Raw genomic sequence first — 22,502 nt, forward strand, 5'->3', positions numbered from 1 at the left:
TAAAATAAACAGTATTAGTAACTTTAACTAATAATTATCTATTGATATCAAATAATAACTGGACAGATATATACGCAAAATATTGTATGTTATTTTTACCAGAGAAACTGTGTGTCACTTGAATAGAACTATCAAGTTCTTATTCATGTCGCGGTATTGTTACAACTAATGAGAATAATACTATAGGCAGTAACTGGATGAGTATCTAGAAAAACATACACTTCTATCAGAGATATTTTTTTGTCGGTAATATAATACTTTCATTCAACTTGAGGAAACATGCGGCGCAAATTTCCGCCCGTTCAGAAGAGGGAGAGATGACAGCAAGTTTTTTTTTCTCGATTCTCGTACACAACCGACAGAGTAATTTCTTGAAATGTATATATTTAACCGCCATGTCTAATGATTGCGCACGCAAAGCTATTCCACTTCCACTCGGACGTCGCACTTTGATTACGTCGGTGCTGAGCATAATGCGGATAGCATCTCCGTCAATCTCCGTGTGAAACTTAGCGGATCGACTTCCTCCGTAGAATCATAGCTATTCCGAACGGACTGCGAGTGATCCAATTCCGCGTAAGTGGATGAGAACCATTCCCGTCGCCGCATTCTACGTCGTTGGTTAGCCGTGCAACAACGATCCGTCCCAGAAAGTCGTGTAGAGCGCTTTTGCGCTTTGCCCCCGACATTTACGATCCGCTACCGAAGCCGTTTCTTACAGGCGAATGATGTAATCAAATCAACGTAATTTTCCCGTGCGCTACAACTTGTCTATTTAAAGGCCATTATACGTGAACACGAATTGCAATAAGATGATTCTTTCCATGAGCCTACGCAAAGACGACAGAGAAGAGACAAATTAATTTGTCTTTTTCCTAAATTTTAGCAAAGAAAAAAAAATTAATCAGTACTAAGTGAAAATAGACTGAGAAATGTTCAACATAAATGAATGAACAGGTCCATGATCTTGATGTTTAATAATATTTTTGTGTGAATTTTTATAATTTTCAGTTAAAGCAAACTGTGTGAACAATTAAATTGCAAAAATTATTTTTACCATAAAGAGTTAAAAATTAAAGTTATTCTCATTAACGAGAGTCAATGCGTATTCATACGTTATTACATAGCGTAACGTGTTTGTATGCTGAAGATCCTCACTAGCTAAATATTTTAATGAGCTTTGTGTGAAAACAAATTATTTACTCCTCTTTGACTGAAATCCTGGGTACGCCTATGATCCTTTTGCTAATTAAAAATCATTCATTCTTTTTCCAATTTTACCTCGATTCATCGTTATCGATTCACGTCGAAGAATGATGATGTACCGTGAAACGTCGCAACTTATCTGTGATCGCATGGTAAAAAATGCTGTGTGTTTATCTCGCTTCGTACGACAGAATTTGGCGATTTGGAAACAAATTAATTGTCGTCAGCCGAGACTGCAGTAATGCGATAACATAACTTTCCATGTCGACGACGGGAACATCATAACGGTTTAATTAAAATTTCTGATCGCATCTATGCTGTATTATAGCGCGTACCTCGCGTCGACCGCTCCACGCTTCGGAAGGCCGTCAGCCCGACTTCCGTGAGTAAAAACGGCTGATTTACAAGTCCGCATGTTTTTTGCCTCGCCTGCAATCTCGTCCTTAACCACTAATTTGTTGCATCTTTTCTTTACCCATAACGGAGCACGAGCAGGTCGTTACATTGATCGTGAGACCGGTGAATCCGCTGATCGATGATTGATTTGGAGATCTTGTCGGATGACTTTCCAATTTCTACCTAAATGTTTCACTCAATCTGACTACGGCTATTTTTACTGAGCCCTCTAATTATCAGAATAGATCACTGTGTTACATTCATAGACGTAATAAATATAGATGCAGTTTCATAGAGTTGTCACTATCACAATTTGGAAAGAACAAAGTAGATTGACCTGTATCTATAGTTTTAAAAAAACTATTTTTTTCAAATTACAGAAAGAAAACTGAAATTATTTTCTTTTCAGGAAGACGTAAGTATGTGGCAGATCTTACGAACACACATAAATTTTTCCAATGAATTTTTCTATCCTTGGGGAAGAAGCCGAAAAAATTGGAGAACAACGGAAAATTGGAAAAAAATGATTTTCTTCTGAAATGTCAAAATTATATCTCTCGATTTCTTTCTCTCTCAAATATCAAGTTAAAGAGAGATGCTGATGCAATTCAATACATGGCGTTGTCTTTCTAAGGCTGCAGTTTGATTTACGCTCTCACAACGCTCTTGGAATCATTTCATCCATGCTGTTTATCAAAGTTAAACATGGACAAATAATACTCATGAGAATATGTGAATGTGTGTGTATTTAATTGTATGCGGTTATGTGATTTCAAAATTTTTTGTACGTATATGGTCTTGTATGCATTTCTGCGCTACTTACTGTGATATTCTGTTACTGGTGAGCTTTGTAACAACAGTTTTGTGCTTTACCATTTCTGTGTGCTGCGATAAGTCTATATTTCTTTTATTTATCAACGTGTTGTATTTTGTTATGTGGTGCATTGCAAAGATAAAGGTAAAGATAAAGAATTGCGAACGTAAATTGGAATCCAATAGATCAGGGAACGCGCAGCCTACAATAAATCTATACCTATTACGTCTATGGTTACACATTCAATTGCTATTCGATTTACTATCGCTACTTTCTCCAGCGCAAATTACTGCATCGAACTTTTTTGTTTTTTATATACATCCAGTTTCTCTCTCATTCATTAGCTGTCAAGTTTTGAACGAGCTACAAAAACGAACTCGCAGATGCATCGCGCCGATAGCACGCATAAATTTACTCCCTTTCGACAATTAGCTTCTGCTCCATTCTTGATAAATGATCCGCGCGCGAATGCAAACCACAGATATCAGAAATGCGCTTCCTCCTGCTTAATAATACAATTAGTTGCGACTAAAATTTCGCTAATTAGCTTTAATTACCTTCACGACACCCGAGTGATCTTAAGATCGTAAGTCGCCGATTTTTCCGGCTTGCGTTCTCGCCGAGAACGCGGATCACTCTTGCAGCTGCGTTCTTCCTCTTCTCTTATCGTCCCTGCGTCTGCCCGCGTTTAGATACGCGATAACACTATTTAAGGACTTCCAGCGCGCGTCCGGGAGAAGAGAGAGAGCAAACTCGACGAGTCATTTGGCTCGCGGAACTTTATCGACAAGAACGTTTCACGGCACCGCGCGCGCTATCTTAATTAGCACGGAACCGGGCTTTTCGCGCGACCGCGCCGGACACGCGTCGAATCTTCTTCGAAAGAATGAGAAGAGTGCTCCCGTACTCGAGCGAGGATCGTCGTGGTCTCTCCGCGGCGCAATTCCTCCTTACACGCTTCCCACCGATATTCCGAACGTGAAATAATATTTTTCCGCGTAGTATCTTTAGATCAGAATTACATTAAAAGGAATGACGTACACGTCCTACGTGGCACCTGTATCTTTTTCTCATTTTTTTACTATTATTATTTTTTAACTGCTCCACTTTTTACAAATTTCTTCTTTTACAGACTTTTGTTGTAATTACTTTTTATTACCGATTTGTACGACGTGTACGTAAATTTAATATATTTCTCTGATATATTTGATAGACTTAATCCATTCAGAAAATATCTGGAACCTCCAATGTACCCCGATGTATTTTTGAAATGTCTTCAGTGACGTTTGTTTGTTTGTTTTTTTTTCTTCTTTAATATTATTCCTCGCACTTGTCCGCTCAACTCCCTCTTTTCACTTTATCCTTCGACCTCTTTGGCGGGCTTATCTTCTCGCTTCTGCACTTCTTCGTTGCGCAGCTCGCGTGCGTGCACCACTCGCGGAGAGACCGTCTGCGGCCGCGACCGCACCATGTGCCCCCGTGCCGTGAGAAGCACTGAATGGGTTCGCCAGACACGAAACATAATCGTGTCTATGGCAGGCAGATAGGCAGCTGTAGGTACACTACACAGCTCTTTTCCTTTCCATTCCATTCCGCCGCGGCGGCGACGGCGGTGGGGTACCGCATCGGTACCGTGCCCCCACTGTGCGTGCGGACACGTACGTACGTGGTCCACACCCACGCGACATTCGGTGTACGTGGGTCGCCTCCGCCAACGGTTGATCAGAGAGAAAGGGAGAAAGAGGGGAAAAAGGAGACGAAGATTCGAGCAGATTCATTCAGCTGTTAATATAAAAATAAATGTGAGAATGATAAAGAATCAAGAGGAGCAATACTAATTGCGAAAAGTTCTGATTATATTGAGTAAAAATAAAATTGTATGAACGTAGTGGATGAGCAGGAGAAAGAGACGAATCTTCCCGATATGTCCTTCAGAGGATAAGTCACATGCGTTGAAAGTCTCGATGATCACCTATTTTGGCAAAAACGTGCTACAGCAATTAAACGTTTTATTATGACAGGTTGTTTTGCAATAGTGTCTGGTTTACAACGCACGATAAAGCATAAGTCGGCAGTTCTTTTGCGTTTGACAATTGAGTAAACGGTGTTGAATGATCATTACGTGAATTCGTGACAAATGATGAGTAATAAAAACAAGAAGAGTAAATATAGATATTAGAATTGATTAGAAAATAATTATTTAGCGTAATATGATCCGAACAGGGAATTAAGCTTGTTTTCTTTCGTAACACAATTTCTAAATCAGGGAAAATACGCACACAGAGATTGTATAGATATATAAAGAATCATTAATTAAACTTTTAATTATATTAATGATATATACGTGTACACATGTATTAATATATAATCTGCACTTATATTTAATCTGCAAATTAATAACAATACTAGTTTAACGTTACTAATTTAATGTTAGTAATAGTATGCTAACAAATATTTTAGAATTAATGATAGGAATAATACCTTCATTATTTTCTATATAAATATAAAAATAATTATTGTTAATTATTGTTTTCCTGTCGTATAATAACACATATAATATCAATTATTTACGACCTACTAACTGAATCGTTTAGCTCGTAATGAGAAAAGAAAAATTAATATGCTTATAGAGCAGCTTATCTACAAAGCTTATCTACAAAGACTAATCAAGTTATCTCAGATGCTCTTTTAAATCTAATAACAGAACAAACCGTTAGATAATTTCCGATTACGATCTCAGTATATATCGGGAACAACGACCTACGTTCTTATTAGAATCATGATTTTTATTCATATCGTGATTATCGCTGTTGCTTCCTCTAAAACTCATCATTCGACGTGTTGCATAAGGACAAATGATCCAGGCACGTAGCTAACACTTTCCTACACTTTTAGACAAGTTAATGAGCTTCGCAGTAGTTGAAGAGGTCTCAGTGAATTTACTGAAGGAGCTACCACCAAGCTTCTCATTTCGTCGGAGGCAAATTATCGTCTTCATTAAAGCAGAAACGTTGTTGTAATAATTAGTACTAGGCTGCCTTAGAAATTGAATTGGTTATTCTTCGAAACTATTTGAGTGTGTAACGAATACTTGTAATTAAGTAAAAGAAATAGTTGATTCTTATGTAATATTCGGAGAAATATTAAAATATTAGATAAAATATATCAATACAGTGTTCTTATTTCATTAAATTTCTATTTATTATAACGAAAATATATATTTAATGTAAATAATCACACATCTATAAATATAATGTTCAATAGATACATAAATATATCTATTTGTATACTATGCAATATATATATTTAAATATATCTTATTTCTTTCTTTTTATATGTAAAAATCTTTTATATGTAAAAACACCTAAATAAAGAAAATTATTCTGTTCTATTTATGTAACGTAAAAAAGTCATTTACAATAAACGATATTGAAATTCAAAAACGTCATTGTGCGATTTTACGACATTTTCATTTCTTGGACGAGACTCCACCCGTTGTCATCATCATTATCATCATCATTATTGTTACCTCCATAACAATCGTTGTTACCAAACATTATTGTTTCTTCGCAGTTATTATTATTGTTATAATTGCAGAAATATTCTTTCTCTCTTTCCTTCTTTTATTATTAACGATGGCGTTCTGGACAAGTCTAGAGATGACACAACGCGTCAACAATGGTTACCACTTGCGACGACAAGAGGCCAGTCAGAGAATCTTGTTTTCTTTCTGGAACGGCAGACGTCGATCCTCGCAAACAATAATAGACAATCGTGTCTTTGGAATGTATTTCGAGGCCGTTCGACCGAAGGTGCATCATCAAATCGTCTCGTAGTGCAGTCGCGTCAAATCCTTCTTTTTTTTTTATCAAAGTAAAAATGTAGCAAACAATTGGCAAAGTTGATCTTCTACATTTTTTCTGCTCTAAAAGACGATTTAGAAATTTAATTGATGAATAAAAAGAGTGGATTGGAAATATTTGGATGGGGCAGAAAGCAAATTAGCGAAGTTTATGAGTAACTAGAATATTAGTAAAGTAGTGTCGAAAAATTGTTAAAATTACCAATATTTTCAGAATGTACTTTCTTTGTCGTTTTTACCAATGTAGCTAATTTTAATCTCGGTTCAATTTACTCTTCATCTTTTTTAATTCTTATAACTAGAACAAGATGAAGAGTAGAACTGAGATTAAAATTAAACTACTATTGGTAAAAACAGGCATTGGTATGGAACTTTGCTCTGTATTTCGACATTAAAAGAAGGTACAAATGGCTTACTTTGCCACATAATTACAACTTAACGGGGTCCGTAATAGAAGAAGCTATTTTGCTGTAGTCACGCTATAGCCATCGCGTGCTATTTGCGATTAATTTATCACTGATTGATACTCATGAAGACACGTTCATTTCCGTAATCGATAATCAACGTCGTTGTTGCTAACTTCGATGCAACGGTAAAGACGATTCAGATTGTACATGTATGTATACCGAAGCAATACATATATGGGATAGCTCTTGGGATTGATGCGTGCGTGCAGGTTTTTTCTAATGAGGCAAAGGTCACTTCCGGTCAAACAGAAAGCGGAAATGTAAGCGCGTGCTCACTCGCATCCGTTGCGCCCGTCGGCGAAGCTATGCTACCTGAGTGCGTATAGAATCGACTACTGCAAGAAACTGCAAGCTGCGGACGAACTTCCGCTTGCCGGTAATGTTGATAGTGTGGATATTCAATTTTTATTACATTTTTATTATATTAAAGCGAATTAAATATAATAGATGAAACAATAATTTTTATGTAGATATAAATTATTACAATTGTGAGTAATGGCAATTCATAAATATTAATAATTAAAAATTTTATTTATAATTATGTAAATATTATTATATAAATATTATTATATAACAAAAATGTTATATGTAACAAAAATAGTATTGATAGCTTTAAAAAAGATTTTTAGAAATAACAGAATAGTTGTAAGAAAATAATAATTGTCATAAACAAATTTTGCACACAATAAATTTATGTATATTAAAAAGGTTACAATTTTGTTCTTTAGTAATTGAAATATATCTCAACCTTATGCATAAAAATTATGAAAGAATATAATTTTAATATTAGACAATCAATAGAAAATGTCGCGGAATAAAAACTCGAAAAAAATTTTTATATATAGACATATTTCATATATTATTATTATTATTATTAGGCGTTAGGAACTCGAAAGCTCATTGCCGCAAATACCAAACCTCGCCACTGTTCCCGTCCCTGAGCAAGATCCCTCCATTTGTGACCCTCGTACCCCATTTCGTTAAGGTCCATTCTAATATTATCCTCCCATCTACGTCTTGGTCTACCCAATGGTCTTTTCCCATCCGGTTTACCAATTAATACTTTATATGCAATTCGATTCTCATCCATACGCGCCGCGTGACCTGCCCATCTTAATCGACGCGATTTTATGACATTAATAATATCCGGACTATTATATAATTGATGTAATTCTGCGTTGTGTAATTTTCTCCATTCGCCCGTTTCCTCATCGCGTTTTGCCCCGATGATTTTTCGAAGTACTTTATTTTCGAAAGCCCTAAATCTTTTCTCGTCTTGTAACGTAAGTGACCACGCTTCGCTGCCATAAAGGACTACCGGTAAAATAATCGTTCTGTAAATTCTAATTTTTAAGCGCCTAGACAATATCCGCGAACCGAGTAGTTTCTTAACCGAATAGAAGCACGCATTCCCCAAATTAATTCTTCTCTTGAGTTCTTCTCTTATTTCATTATATTTCATATATAATTATATATAATTGTAAAATATGTCAATTTTGATATAATTATATATAATTTTACATAATAATTATATATATTTATATATGAAACATTTTTTCCGGAAAGCCGATATCATATTTCTTTTTAACATATAACATATGTATTCTATCTGTTCATTCTTTGCAATGTTTTCGTAACGTTTATTATATTTTTCTAGATTTTTATTTAGATATATGTATATTTTTATTAAATCAATGAAGATTTACATAAATCAAGTATTATTCAAGTTCGTGTGTAAATGAGTTGGATAAATTAGATTAAAAAATTTTCTGGGTGAATGAGAAAACAAGAAGAAACAAAACTTATTTGAAAATTTTATTGGAACACTAAGGAAGTGTCAAAAGAAACTGTCGTATCTACATACTCACTGAGCTGATATTTTTCTGGGAGCTTTTCAGCAAGAGACACAAGACAAATTGACACAAGAGTCATTCTGTTCTTGTTCGATAATCAATAAGAAACAAAGACAGAATGGCTTTTGTGTCGATTTGTGCCTTTGCTGAAAGCTCTGTTTGAACACAGCTTATGATATGTGCTAATTACTGAGAGTCACTAAAATTCCCTACTAACAATACATCTCATTGGTTAATGGATTTAATTCCTGAATTTAATCAACATCCAATCAAATAACATGCATACAACGAGAACTCATTTCTAACCAATCAAAAACTTATGTTGACGCAATTATTTTTATTTATTAACAATACAATTAATGATAATTATGTGCTATAAATTACCAAGCTTGGTCAATAAAAAGTCTGTAGCCAAAAATTGATAAGAAGATAATTGTAGGGTAACTGTCCCAATTACTGTGTCTATCTCTATTAGTGCGCTTTTGTATTTTGATAAGTCGTAAAGAAAACTGACACGAATAAATAAGAAAAAATATTTTTTCTTGTTAAGTGTTAAATTATTAATGCATACACATACATCACATAATACCGAAGATTTATATTTTGAGTACTAAAGTATTTTAAATATTTTTCAAAAGGAAAATTTAAATGTAAATCCAGCAATAAATACCGCAAGATTTTAAACTTGACCCTTTTAATGTGCCCTGTATTGGAGCTGAACGTTGTGTTATGAATGTACATTGAAATAATGGTTTATGTAATATTAATTAGCTTAAATTTATTATCTATTTTAGTAACTATATGTTAAAATGAGTCAAATATGGATAGGCACACAAATTGGGGGCACATTAATAGAACCATCGCCGCTTGGAGGATTTACTAATAGGGACAAAAACATATTTTTTATTTTTGTCAAAAAAATATTATAAAGTATTAACATTTTTTAGATTAAAGAAATATTACAAGAAAAAGAAATAGTTGAAAAACCGATATTGATTGCAAGCAGATAAAATTAAAGTTACAGTTTAATAATTAATTCAGTAATAAGCAAGTTGGCTAAAAGACACATTAATAAAGACAGTTACCCTAGTTATGGATAAATTATAACTGCATCGATCCGACTCGGTGAAACGTATACTTCTTTCGTTTTTTGTCAACCTTCGGTTGGCAGCAGTCGGTCGTAAAAATATTAATAAATATTAGATATTAAATTAAATAATAGATAAGAGAATTTAATTGCCCGGTATAAAAAATGGCTAAAATTCTTAAAAGAATACATTTTAAAAATAAAATTAGACAAGAGTTGGAATATGCGTCCAAAAAATCTTCAGAATTATCAGCAAAACATATTGGATGAGAGAAAAATAAGGAGCTGCGCACAATAAGGAATAATGATTTCAACCTATCAGAAATCGTGTATTCTAATGTATTCGATTTCTGATAGGTTAAAATCATTTATTCTTTATTCTTAATTCTTTATTCCTTCTACTGCAGGGGCTTAGTGACAGATTAAATATTGCAAGCTCGTCTTATTAGAACCATAAAAGATCGTCTTTGTTACAGGAGATTACGTATAGCCAAGAGAGGTTACAAATATAGATACAGAAGGCAAGTATAATTGAGTATTTTAAAATCAAATATATATTTTTTGATTATCGTGAAAAGCGAGAATTTAGTGCATATCAAACGGATTAGCAATTCTCATTTTTAGAATATTTCCAACAACCTCCAGCTAAATATGCAATCCAAATAACTTTGGCGATTTTTCGCATACGTCGAGAGACGGAAAATCCAGTTTTTAACCATGTAATATATTTTTATAGTCTCTCTACTCTTTCGAGTACATCCATTATTATAAAATTCTTACTCTATATATATATTTAATAATAATCTAATATAAATATATTATTCATTCAGTTCTAATTATTATGTTATTAATTATATTTGTATAAGCGAGATATAAGCACGCAATCCGCAGCAACATTTTGCGAAAAAGTAAAATAATAGTAAATTAAAATTATTTATGTAGGAAATTTTTGTTCTTTCCAAAATATAAATATAACTTGAAATATTTTGTTAAATTTGTTAAATAAATTGATAAACGCAGATATTATTGCAAGTATTGTTTTACAGATAATAAATCCCTACAGCATTTATAACTATTTTTTATATGTATTATGACTAATAGTCAATCAATTTGTTATAAAAGTCTTAGTCCTTCTCGTATTCCTTCCGCAATTTATTTCTCACGTTAAGATTGTAGGTGAATTTCGTAATGGATTCATCATTCTTAAAGTTTGGAGTTTTAAATGAATAATACACTTTCTCGATTATCAAGATAAATAATGACAGGACCGTACTGCCTATTACAATTGTTAAAATTGGCGTTACATCGGTTATATCAACCGTAAAATTACCAACGCTCTTCATTGAAATTGTTGAGGGATTCTTGTTTTTTAACTTATTTACAACGCCGTTAAGTTGAAATCGCCTCAAACTGAAAATTAAAAAGATATTTAAAATATTTATTTTTTAAAAAATAAAGCTGTAAATAAATATATATACTTAGGACTTACTGGTAATTTATAAAGCCAGTATAAGGACTTCCTTTCTTTAAAGTTATCGCATTATTATCGATTCTTCCGGTATTAATATATACCAGCTCACACTGTATATAAATGCTCAAATAGTTTTTGAATACTTCCGTCGTATAAAACGCCAAGTCCATCCGCTCGCAAATCTATGTAAAAATTGGCATAAATCAACTTAAAAATTTAACACCGTTAATGTCATTAATGAGGTGACATTGCTAACTTTCTTGAATCCCTCAAACAAATTAAATGGTAAATATTCCTTATCTTCCCGCAATTCGTACATTTTCAGTAATAAGGGGTCCTTGGTATACTGCAAAATTTAAAAAATTATAATTTGAATAATAATACATTGCGTTTTTCCTTCAATTATAACACATAATTGGGATAGAATGCCTTTTATAAACTTTTGCCCGTAATTCATTATGAGGATAAAAAAATTAAGAATAATATATTTTCTACAAATAAAATTAAGAGGGTATTCTACTGTAACAGATGTTATTTTTGCGTTTTTTTTTATCTTTTATGAAGAACCAATAAAAATTGAGTATCTGGTTCTTTCTATACATTTATTAATTTAAACAATATGTAGGAAAAAAGACAACATTTGTGTAAAAAAAAGAAAATGAAAATTATCATCAGTGAACGCTTTGAAATAATCAATAAAAAAAAATCTTTACGCTTAGCTTCTATGATTGGGCCGGTTTTACTTGATCGAAACAAAAAAATTCAAAAAGATTCTTAATTAGTATGTTTTTGATTATAGTAGGTCAGAATGAAAGAAAAATATTAAAAACTAAAAAAAATGATGTCATTTTGGAAATTAAATTTCGATTTTTGCATTTTAACAAATTTTTGCATTAACTTTTTACATTTTAAAAGATTATCAAAACAAAAAAAAACAATATTTTAACGTAATCGTGATTAGAAACGTAGATACACATGTGCTGAAGATGTATACACGAGTCGATCTTGAGATATCATGGAAATACGAAAAATACAATTTCGAGAAAAACGCTTTTAAAGTTTTTGCATGCAGTTTACACAGAGAAAATTTTAATTACTATTAATCAGCTAATCCAGAACCATAGAGGGAACTCTCCTCTTACTCGAACATAGCTCGCTAAACAGTTATTTCTTCTCGGCAATCGATTTTTGCTTGCTTAGCGAACTCACTCGAGCTCTGAACGACTGATACAAATAATGTTTCACAAGGACATATATTTCATACATTTTCAATAATAAAGAATCTTTGGTATACTGCAAAATTTAAAAAAATATAAAAATATATTGCGTTTCTCCGCTTTCTGGCCAATAGTTGCTCCCATAACACTCATTATTTTTAAGAGTGGCAAAAAGCCTTCATTAAATATTATTACTGCTAAGAAAGCGGCGATTTCTACAATTTTTGGTCTTGAATAAATGTGCTTTGGAGCAAAAGTCCAAATTAATAAATTAAAATTCATTATTATTTTGCGTTTCTGTAAACATCTTTCTACTAAAGAATCTGATAAATCTTCATAAATAATATCTATAGCACTTATCCATTAAGAGGTGGTTTGTCATGAGTAAAACTTTTAAGTGTATTTGTGACTTCGGTTTTATTGCATCAAATCTCTCCATCTCCAATATACATGACGTATCGAACTCTATATTTCTCCTCAGATCTCGAAAACATCTCTGTAATAAGTCAATCTTTATTTCACCCGCATTGCCGTTATAGAGCAGTTTTCTTTTCGTGAATTTCATATATCAATCATTATATTCATCAATGTTCTCGTTTTTCTTCTTGTTCCATCAATGACATGCTCGACAAAAGCTACTTTTTACAGTATCGACTACTTTCTTCGATATAATATTAATCTATAAAAGTAATCTATAAATATTTTTCTATAAAGGTAGAGACACCAAATAAAGAAGAAAATTATCTTTTTTCTATATTCTGTCGCCCAAAACTGTCAAGCTGATTGCAATATTTCCGGTTTCTTCATTTATTATTTTTCTTTTGCTTTTTTTAAAATATTATCGTAAACTACAGGTGTCGCTTCATATATATTTTCAAAGCAGTTATAATATAAATTCTCAAGGTTATGATCGATTCTTTATATTTTATAAGCTGTTTTTTTGACCAATGTCCATTAAACTGCAAAATAAAGAGACTTTCTTTGCCAACTCAAAAGCCACATACAACGAATACAATGCAATGTAATTTACGTTAATTTTATATACACTTTTAATATGAGGAGATGAAGGGATTAACACTTCATTGCAATATTACACTGCATGGAAATTTTAAAACCCAAACTATGATTAGTGGTTTAAAAAAACTTTATATTACAATTTGTAATTTTTACAAATAACATGCGAGGTAATTGTCAAAAAAACGGTTTGTCAAAAAAACAATTGTCAAAAAAAATTTTAATGCATTAGCCGAATTCTTTCAAACTAGTAAAGTCGATGTCTTCAGAAACTTCGAAATTTTTTGCCAATGTGCTAACAAATTTCGTGCTCATTTCAGCGGTGTGTTGCTACTTCGAAATTTTCGTTCCTTTTGACGATCTGTATGAACAAGCTTTATTTTTGTTCCTTTTTTACCTATTTTAGCAAGTAAAATTATTTTACACAATTTAAAATAAGTGATCAATTGCGTGCTAACGTTCACCTTACTCAACGTTCGAAGTCATACTAAACTAAGAATGGAGGAAGCAAATATTTTTTTCTCAAGGTCATGGTCGATTCTTTATATTTTTAGAAGAATACCCCCTTAAATTCTTTAATATGTAAAATTATCAAATTTTTTACAAAAAATTACTGAATTACTAAAACTCATTTATGTTGCATTTCAAAATTTTTTTTTGCTATAATCGCGAAATTGTTTTTATTCGCGAGCGCTTTAACAAAAAATTCTATAATTAGGTAATATATCATTGTTAAGCAAAGTAATTTTTAAGCTGTAAGTAAGAATAGACTTACAAGAGGAATGTCGTATTCAGCGCTGTTTTGTAGAACGAGTAATTTGTAAGTGCCGTCCTCAACGTATCCCTCCAAAGTGGAAAAAGGCAGTTTAGCTGTATTGAGTGCCAAATAACTGATCAATGAGGCGAAATAGGAGGACAGAATTATTACCGACGAGACGTAAATCGAAAAAAAAGCCAGCCTCATCGATGACTTTATGGGAAATTCTGCGAGCGCGAAAAAAAGAAATATATATATATATATGTGTGTGTGTGTGTGCGTGTGTGTGTGTGTGTGTGTGTATGTGTGTGCGTTCTATTCTGGCGCCAAATATACATATATTGATAAATATTAACAATTATCAATGTATTAATTACATAAAATTACCACAAATAATATAGAAAAATTATGCTAGAAATATTAATTAGAAATACATTAAATATTAAATATATATATCCAAGCAGAATAACAGGTCACAACAATAACATTAAAATGACATTCAAATTAATCGTAATTTGAAAAATGACTTTTAATGATCATTTTAGAATCATTTTAACATCATTTTGATATCATGATGACTTATTGTTTTGCTTGAATATAAAAAGAGCATTACCTGGCAGACCTTGCTGGCAATAAATACCCCAAACTTTAATATAGTTGTCAGATATTATGCTCATCGAGAATCCTTTTGCTTTAATAACAGTCAACAAAATAGAAGCAATTATTATTATCATTATTAATTTAACGCAAACTCCAGGACTAAATACCTGTAAGATTTATCGATAAAAGAAAATAATTTATTCTATTAGATTTTGTTATTATAAATTTTCATCCACGCATATACACACACACACACACACACACACACACACACACAAATTACTTTAATATTTCTTTTCTTAAAGATGTAACTGAATAATTTTTAATAATTTTACTTTTTTATTACAAATTAACACAAGATAAAGATAAAGTCTTTGTCTAGTTCGCAATTTTATAACTATAGCTTGTATAATTAATATGCAACTAATATATTTAAATAATATTATTATTATTAAAATAAACATTATTACCTTAAAGTACCAGAACCATTGCACGTAAGGCGTGATGGGCTCGTGCAAATAGAGGCGGTATTGTGTACGTATCAATGGTATCGAAAAGTCGACGTCGTTTAGTCTATCGTTTGTTACTGTGAATGCGGCTATGCCGATGTCAGCTTCATTGTTCACCAACTTGCCAATCGCACCTGACCAACCATTCTGCGGATCCCAACTACCGAATGAGTCCACTGGATCCAGAATCTTTATCGTAAAGTTCATCGCTTTGCTGAGCTCTATCAGTAGCAAACCAAAAAATCCATCCATCGTACCGTTCTTCAGCGTGACTAATGGCGAGTTCTTCGAGCATTTATCAACAGAATTGGCAAGTCAATTTACATCTATAGAGATCTACGAAGTTATCGTTAAATTCTAATATTGATTCCATGACAAATTGCGAGGCAATTTTTTTTATGCTGATTATTTTTTACAAGGTTGTCGCTTATAACCTTCTTTAAATCGCAACATTAGAGTAGCGCACAATGGAGTTCGGGAAAGATAAAAACTTACATTTACAACCGTCACGCGTACAACATCACCAAACATGTCGCTCCTCCTGGCGTACAGATTTTCTTGTGTTCTTAGGGTCAGACCTCTATCAGGAGACCATGTAGCCAGATCAAACGTTTTAGTATAATTATCACGAATAGCATACCACTCGACTAGAATCGGGCGATTGTAGCACAGGATCAGCATCTGGGTGCTGACGTCCACGTTAAATATGTTATTGGCAGGATGCGTGCAGTAGTCTTTAAGCGGGTTTCCAAGATGCTGAAGAAACACAACCAACCAGATAGGGAAAGAAATGGGTTTTATGCCCTTCGTGGTCTTGGCGAATTCGCATATGGTCTCCTCGGTGTCGAGGAGAACGACGAATAAGGGCAGCCTGATATTCTTCTGGTAATTATTGTATTTGCTCATCAAATTTGAAAAAGTTATGGTCATAATCATGACTCGCTGCTGTGAGAGTTCGCGCGACAATGTATGCACCAATGTCGTCGTTTTTAAATCTACAATATTTGCATAAAAAATGCATATTACATTTTACTTAATATCAATATTAGGTATAATTTTCTAGGTCATAACTGAGATGATAACATTTAATTTTTTAATTTAATTAATTTTTTTATTTAGTTACATTTTATTGAATTTATTTGTCGTATATTTATTTAATAACAATATTAAAATTTCTCTTAAAATTAAAAAATAATTAATTAGTAGGTATCTATATAACTATTTTTTTATCTAATACTTCGTAATTATTTACTGCGTAATTATTTATTTTTTAATCAAATAATGTTGAATTATTTAATAACATATTATTGATAATCATTACATCATATAATAATTCATTAATTTATAATTTAACTTTGTCATCTACAGATCTTATACATTAAATAATATTGTATAGAATTAATTTACACATAAAATTCTGATTCAATGTTTGTTCAAAAATTTGCAGAAACTTTCTTTTTGTCAGCTGGCTAGAAGTGCAATATGAGAAATGATAGCTGGAAATTGTTCCTAGTACTTACCGTAATTATCAGATTGTACGAAAATAACACATGACGTGCGATAATATCTATGGACGTCGTTAATTAATCGGAAATAATTATTAGTACTTATTTCTTCTGTCAACGATTTGATACCCAACACGAAGAAGAGTATCGCGATCGATCGCACTATCATATATTTCATTTCGCAAAGTACAGGTTTAAATTAAGAACTTAGATAAACGATCACCATGTAAAAAAATATATATCTCTTTTATTCAATTGTATACTGTTACGATAAATAAATAATTAACAATGAATTCGAAGCAAGAACTTATATGAGCCATCATATGAGTTAAAACAAATATAAAAATAGAGAGAGGTATGCGAAATTGGTATTTTAATTCCGAAATCTTACTAAGAGTAACAATGTATCGCGGAATACTTTATCAAAAAGCGTGACTATTACTGCTTGGAGCGAGGATTAAAGAAAGAAATAAGGGTAGCGCGATTCAAGAGAGTGCGAACGCGTGACTGAAGAACGGTCATCGTAAACGAGGATTTATCGGTTCCAAGGATCTAGGAGTGGGTGCAAAAGAGTGTCACTGGGTGATGTGCGGCAGCATTATTACAAATTATATCGAGATATGCGACGATATGACTTTTATCGGCGAATCATCGACCAGACTGATAAATTATTCATTATCGTTAAGCTCCCGCAACCAGCATTATTTATCTGTGCATCGCTCGATGTTGCTATTTTAGATATGTCATTTAAGTGTCATCTTAGTTTTCACTTCGATATATAAAGATCAGTGCAAATTTAAACGTGCATATCTCGCAAAAGAAATGTAGCGCTGAGCAGAGAAAGATCTTCTTGATATGAATAATCTGATGTATCATTTAATTATTAATAATTTAAGCGATTTTTTAACAATTTAAAAAAAAATTGAATAATTTTTAACAAGCATGTAAAGGAATATTTAAAATAAAAAATAGCTTTAGAAAAGTTTACCTTTTCCTCTCGCTAGAAATGTATTTCTCTTAACTCTTATTTTATTTTAGTGTTAATACATCGTAAATTTCACTTATAACAATAATTTAAATAATTATATACTATCTATATTATAATCATATTATCACATCTAAAATACAAAATTATTAATAATATCAATACTTAAATATATTACAATAAACATTATTATTTATTTAAAGTTATTTTAAACAACAACACGTATACAATCAAAGTAAAGGAAAAAGTTTAAATAATAATTAACTGTGACAAATTTACACACATATACACACACACACACACACATAAGCACACATATACATATACAAATGGAAAATTTTTATTCATAGAGAAATAAGGAAGATGAAAAAATTCTCTTCCTAAAAAGATGTACCTTTTTTTTCTTAGTAAATTAAATTTTAAGTTTTATCTTAATTATATTTTTTAAATAAATAGCTTTCTAGAAGGATAAAGGACTTTCGATTGTCTTCTCCTTGATCGATAATGAATGTTCTCTATAATCAACGTTATGATGCTTATAATAAAGCCACCGCAAAGAATTGCCAAAATTGGAATGACGTTAAATAAATAAACCGGCTTGAAAATCTTATTTTCAATCAACTGCGATGAATATGTCTGCCTCAAACGCATTATCATACCGTTGTTCAAAAATTTCTGCAAACTGGTAAAGGCAATATTTTTACGACGGAAGAAAAGATTAAATGTGCAAAAAGAATTTTGTGATAGATATACCCACTAATAATTTATCACGCCTGTGTATGGATTATCCTTGGAAAGGATGATTGCTAAATTGTTTATCCTCTCAGTAGTGATGCTTGATAACTTACAAGGTAACTTCTTTTCTAGGCTTTTCTTTTGAGCACTCGTCGCCATAAAAACAACATTTTTCTCGTTGCATACCTGAACAAGTAGTAGATTAAATAAAAAATTGTTTTAATGTGCTGAAATAATTATAATATTAATTAGGAGATGAAAGTAATTTATGAAAATAAAAGATAACAATTATATTGTTAAAATCAAGGAATGGAAGAAACTCGTAATGAAGTTACAGTTACAAGTTACTTTTTGGTTAACTTTACTAGTAACTGAATTATTTTTTTTTATAATTATAACGGTAACTTAGTTACATTTTTTTGATAACGATAACGAATTTTAATTTAGTAATTTAATTATATTTTTTTGGTAACAGTGACAAATTTTACAGGTACTTTTATCGTTACTTGGCACACGATTGGACATGACTCGTTTAGACACAAGCCACTCATAGCGCTTGAGACTAAAAAGCTCCTATAAGGCACTCATCTGCTGTGATTGGTCGTCGTCGATTTTAAAAAAGTAACGGAAAAATTACTTTTTCAAGTAACAGTAACTGTAACGAGTTACTTTTAAAAAGTAACTTTCTCTGGTTAAAATTGATTCGTATTTTACTCGTCTTGCATAAAAATATAGATTGTTAATCGTACTTGCATGAAACCTTCTATTAGGGTTTTCGGCAATTCCGATTCGTCCTTCATTAATTTCATCAGTTTTATATAGAAAGGATTTTCCTCGTGCTGCGCCTGAAACTGTCGCAAAAATGTCTTGTAAAGCATAAATTATAATTATATAAATCACGTTAGATGTTAAATACCATAATTCCATGTTACCGAATGCAACGATCTGATATAACTTTGATCGCTCAAAAGGTGTATGAGCTACTATAAAAGTGAAAGTCAGACTTTGATCGCTGAGTGAACTTACGGTGACTATGTCATAATCGGCACTATCGCGTATCACGATTAATTTATAGGTACCATCGTTAACGAATTCGTCTAGCGTTTGAAAAGGTAAGACGTGAATACACGCCGACAAGAAGCAAATTAATGCCGCTGAATAGTGAGCCATTATTAGCACCGCCGCCAAAAGTATCGTGAAGTACGCGACACGCAGTGATGAACTTTTCGGAAATTCTAAAGAAATAAATAAGTTTAATTACAACTCCAGTCAAAAAGAAGAAAACAGAATTCGAAGTTATCTTAAACTTAGGGTAACTTCGGCAAATACGCCGCGCTGGGATTTACGCCGCAGAAGAAAAAATAGAAGAAGTGGGAGTAATTTTCCCGCATCTATTTTGTTACATGCCTTTATGTTATAATAATATTGTGTTATGATTTCTTTACTCAGTTTTTTACTGTTAATATTAATAAAATTATTGTGAGTTGAATCGATTTGTCACTGTGTTAAGTAGCGCCATCATAAATTATAATCTACATAAAATAATTACTGCACTAGGACGTGCAAAAGACTTAGTGGTTATTTCGTGATACATGAGTGTAGAGGAATAGTAAAGCATAACAAAATACAAGTATCTTTTTGCTCTTGTATTCTTTGTTTAGTTGTTGTGTTGTATATTCCATCTGTTTGAGATATACAGCATTTTTAGCGAGCGTGATTTATGCCCAAATCATACAAAGTGCGCAGATTGAATTCAATACACTAAATGCAATAAACGCATACAAAATATGTATCTCATGTCATAACACTTGTAATATGTACGAAGATTGTAATTATTATTTATTACTTCATATACGAGTACATATTTATTATTCTCATTCCTTAATAAAACTTTATAAACGCATTTTATAAATTATTGTGTCATTTTACGTCTTATTTATATTCATTATTTGTAAATTTTTCATGAGCCGTACATATCCTGCTTCCCCCTATGAATAGTCATATATCCCATCCCCTGGGATATATGGCAAAAATACAAGGGTTTAAACAAGTTCATTTTTTAATACAAAATATAAATATTTCGGATTTCTAATATTTTTTTTCATAACAGTACAAAGTTTTTACTGATATAGTTCGTTTACTTCAAATATAGTAAATAATACTTAATAAATTAAGTATGGAATGCAAGAGATCCAGATTCAACTTCCGGCCGAGGTAATATATTTTGCAAAAAGAATTAATTATTTACAGATTTTAATATGTCATTCAACATTATTATTATCGTTTCAAAGATACGAATAAGCATCAAAAATTGGTTAAATTTTTAGTCAATTTAACTCATGATATTACTGCGGTAGTTTAGTAAAGTTAGCGTTTTTATTTCGGCACGCGTTTCTAGGGACTACATACGAAGTATATAAATTCATATAAGAATCATACAAGCATTAAGATCCAATGCAATTAGACCGTTTAAAGCTTTGATTTCTATAGTTTGTGTTATCACACATATACGGTTCTATAATATATTATATTGTTTAATAAAATAAGTTTTTGGTGCGGCGTATATACCGGAGTCACTCTAACTCTTAACTTAATTAAAATTTAAATTATCTTATCCTCTTTATAAAAAACGAAGCAGTCGTGACATATTTTATGAATATTTTATGACCAAATGTTTAAGTTAATTGCTTTAAAAGTATTATAAATTTTATATTAATACCTATAAGCGCCTGCTGGCAAAAGATACCCCAAATGCAGATGAAATTCTCAGAGATCAGATCCACGGTACTTCGTGATTGATCGCGGCATGTTTTCATGAAGAATAAGAGTAACGGTGCGGTCGTTATCAACATGATAATTGTAACCCAAGTGCGCGAACTGAAAGTCTGTTGCGATTGTACAAGTATAAAAGATTAATTCAAGTTTATAATCAATTCAAGCTCGATTTAAAAGTAAGCTGTTTCGACACATTGCCAAAATTATATTAAGATATTTTATGTTATACTTCTCATTTTATACTAATTTGTACGCAAGTTAAAATTGAAAATTCTAGTAGCTTAATTGATATTTGAGCTAATAAGATAAGATATTGCTATTATATACATGCAAAACCTTTTTTGCTAAAATCAAATTAATTTATTAATCTTTTTTTACAACATGTAAAAAGTAATTTAAGCAACTAGTTTTGTACTTATCAGTATTTTTTACTTATCAGAATTTTTTATCTATAATTATTTCTCATTGCTCATTTATCATATATTTTTATTTAATATTATACATTGTTTATACGGAATAATAAAAAAAAATTGATGAGGTATGATTTAAATGAGCAGTACGCCTTAGACAAACCTCATTTATTATTTTCGAGGTGATAATAACGAGATAAAAAGTTAAACTAATTTGAATGTTAATAAATGATATCACCTGAAAGTAGCCGATCCACTTGACGCCACATATTCCCGGTTCTTTGAAATACAGATTGATTTTAGATACGACCAAGGGCAGCGTGAAATCGACAAAACAAATTCGAAAACTCGTCAACGCCACGTCGGCGATTGCGAAATCCGCGCGGCCATATACGATCTCTCCCATTACTCCAGACCAGATGAGAGTTTGTCGATTCCGTATACCGTATTCGAGCTTTTGTGAGACAATATTCACGGTGAAATTAAGATGACTTGTGAGCTCCTCGAATACTTTTGTGAACACAGTAGCCATTAGATTCTCATTAATTACCGAAATAAACTCCTGCATTTATTTAACACCAATTAATTAAACAGAAACCATTTCATAATTATTTCTAACGTAAGAATTATAGAATTATTCAGTACATGAATTTTTAAATTAATAACATTAGTAATAGAAATATTTGGCACTTCAAACATCTTTAATTTTTAATTGTTAAAAAATTAATGTAAAGATCTTTTTAACAAATTTTTATATTATTTTTATATTATTTATATATGTACATATTATGCATATAAAATATATATCAAGCAATATATATATATGTACATAATATATA

General features: G+C 31.7%; 2 protein-coding genes across 2 annotated transcripts in view; both read right to left on the minus strand.

Annotated features, from left to right (window-relative positions):
* Positions 1-3,525, minus strand: part of LOC108752576 — a 34,099-nt gene extending 30,574 nt beyond the window's left edge. Inside the window, exon 1 of the mRNA XM_018493486.1 lies at positions 2,974-3,525. The gene's annotated coding sequence lies outside the window, so the exon portion shown is untranslated. The remainder of the gene's footprint in view (positions 1-2,973) is intronic.
* A 7,284-nt stretch (positions 3,526-10,809) lies between these two features.
* On the minus strand, positions 10,810-22,195 carry LOC108752397. The gene is made up of 12 exons (XM_018493198.1): positions 21,902-22,195; positions 21,198-21,363; positions 19,505-19,713; positions 18,501-18,664; positions 18,295-18,425; positions 15,749-16,248; positions 15,215-15,538; positions 14,761-14,911; positions 14,163-14,317; positions 11,413-11,502; positions 11,175-11,338; positions 10,810-11,095 (listed from the first exon to the last, which is right to left on the minus strand). The coding sequence occupies exons 1-12, from the start codon at positions 22,193-22,195 to the stop codon at positions 10,810-10,812; spliced, it is 2,634 nt and encodes an 877-aa protein (XP_018348700.1).
* Between the last annotated feature and the right edge of the window lie 307 nt (positions 22,196-22,502).

This window comes from Trachymyrmex septentrionalis, unplaced genomic scaffold, assembly GCF_001594115.1.
Source record: "Trachymyrmex septentrionalis isolate Tsep2-gDNA-1 unplaced genomic scaffold, Tsep1.0 scaffold60, whole genome shotgun sequence".
NCBI classification, from domain to species: domain Eukaryota; kingdom Metazoa; phylum Arthropoda; class Insecta; order Hymenoptera; family Formicidae; genus Trachymyrmex; species Trachymyrmex septentrionalis.

Coding starts and splice junctions, on each gene's coding strand:
- LOC108752397 (XM_018493198.1), bottom strand. CDS start 22,195: ATGGCTACTGTGTTCACAAAAGTATTCGAGGAGCTCACAAGTCATCTT. Junction 11,503..14,162: donor CTGAATACGACATTCCTCTT/GTAAGTCTATTC, acceptor TAAATTTTGCAG/TATACCAAGGACCCCTTATT. Junction 11,096..11,174: donor ACTGGCTTTATAAATTACCA/GTAAGTCCTAAG, acceptor TTTAATTTTCAG/TTTGAGGCGATTTCAACTTA.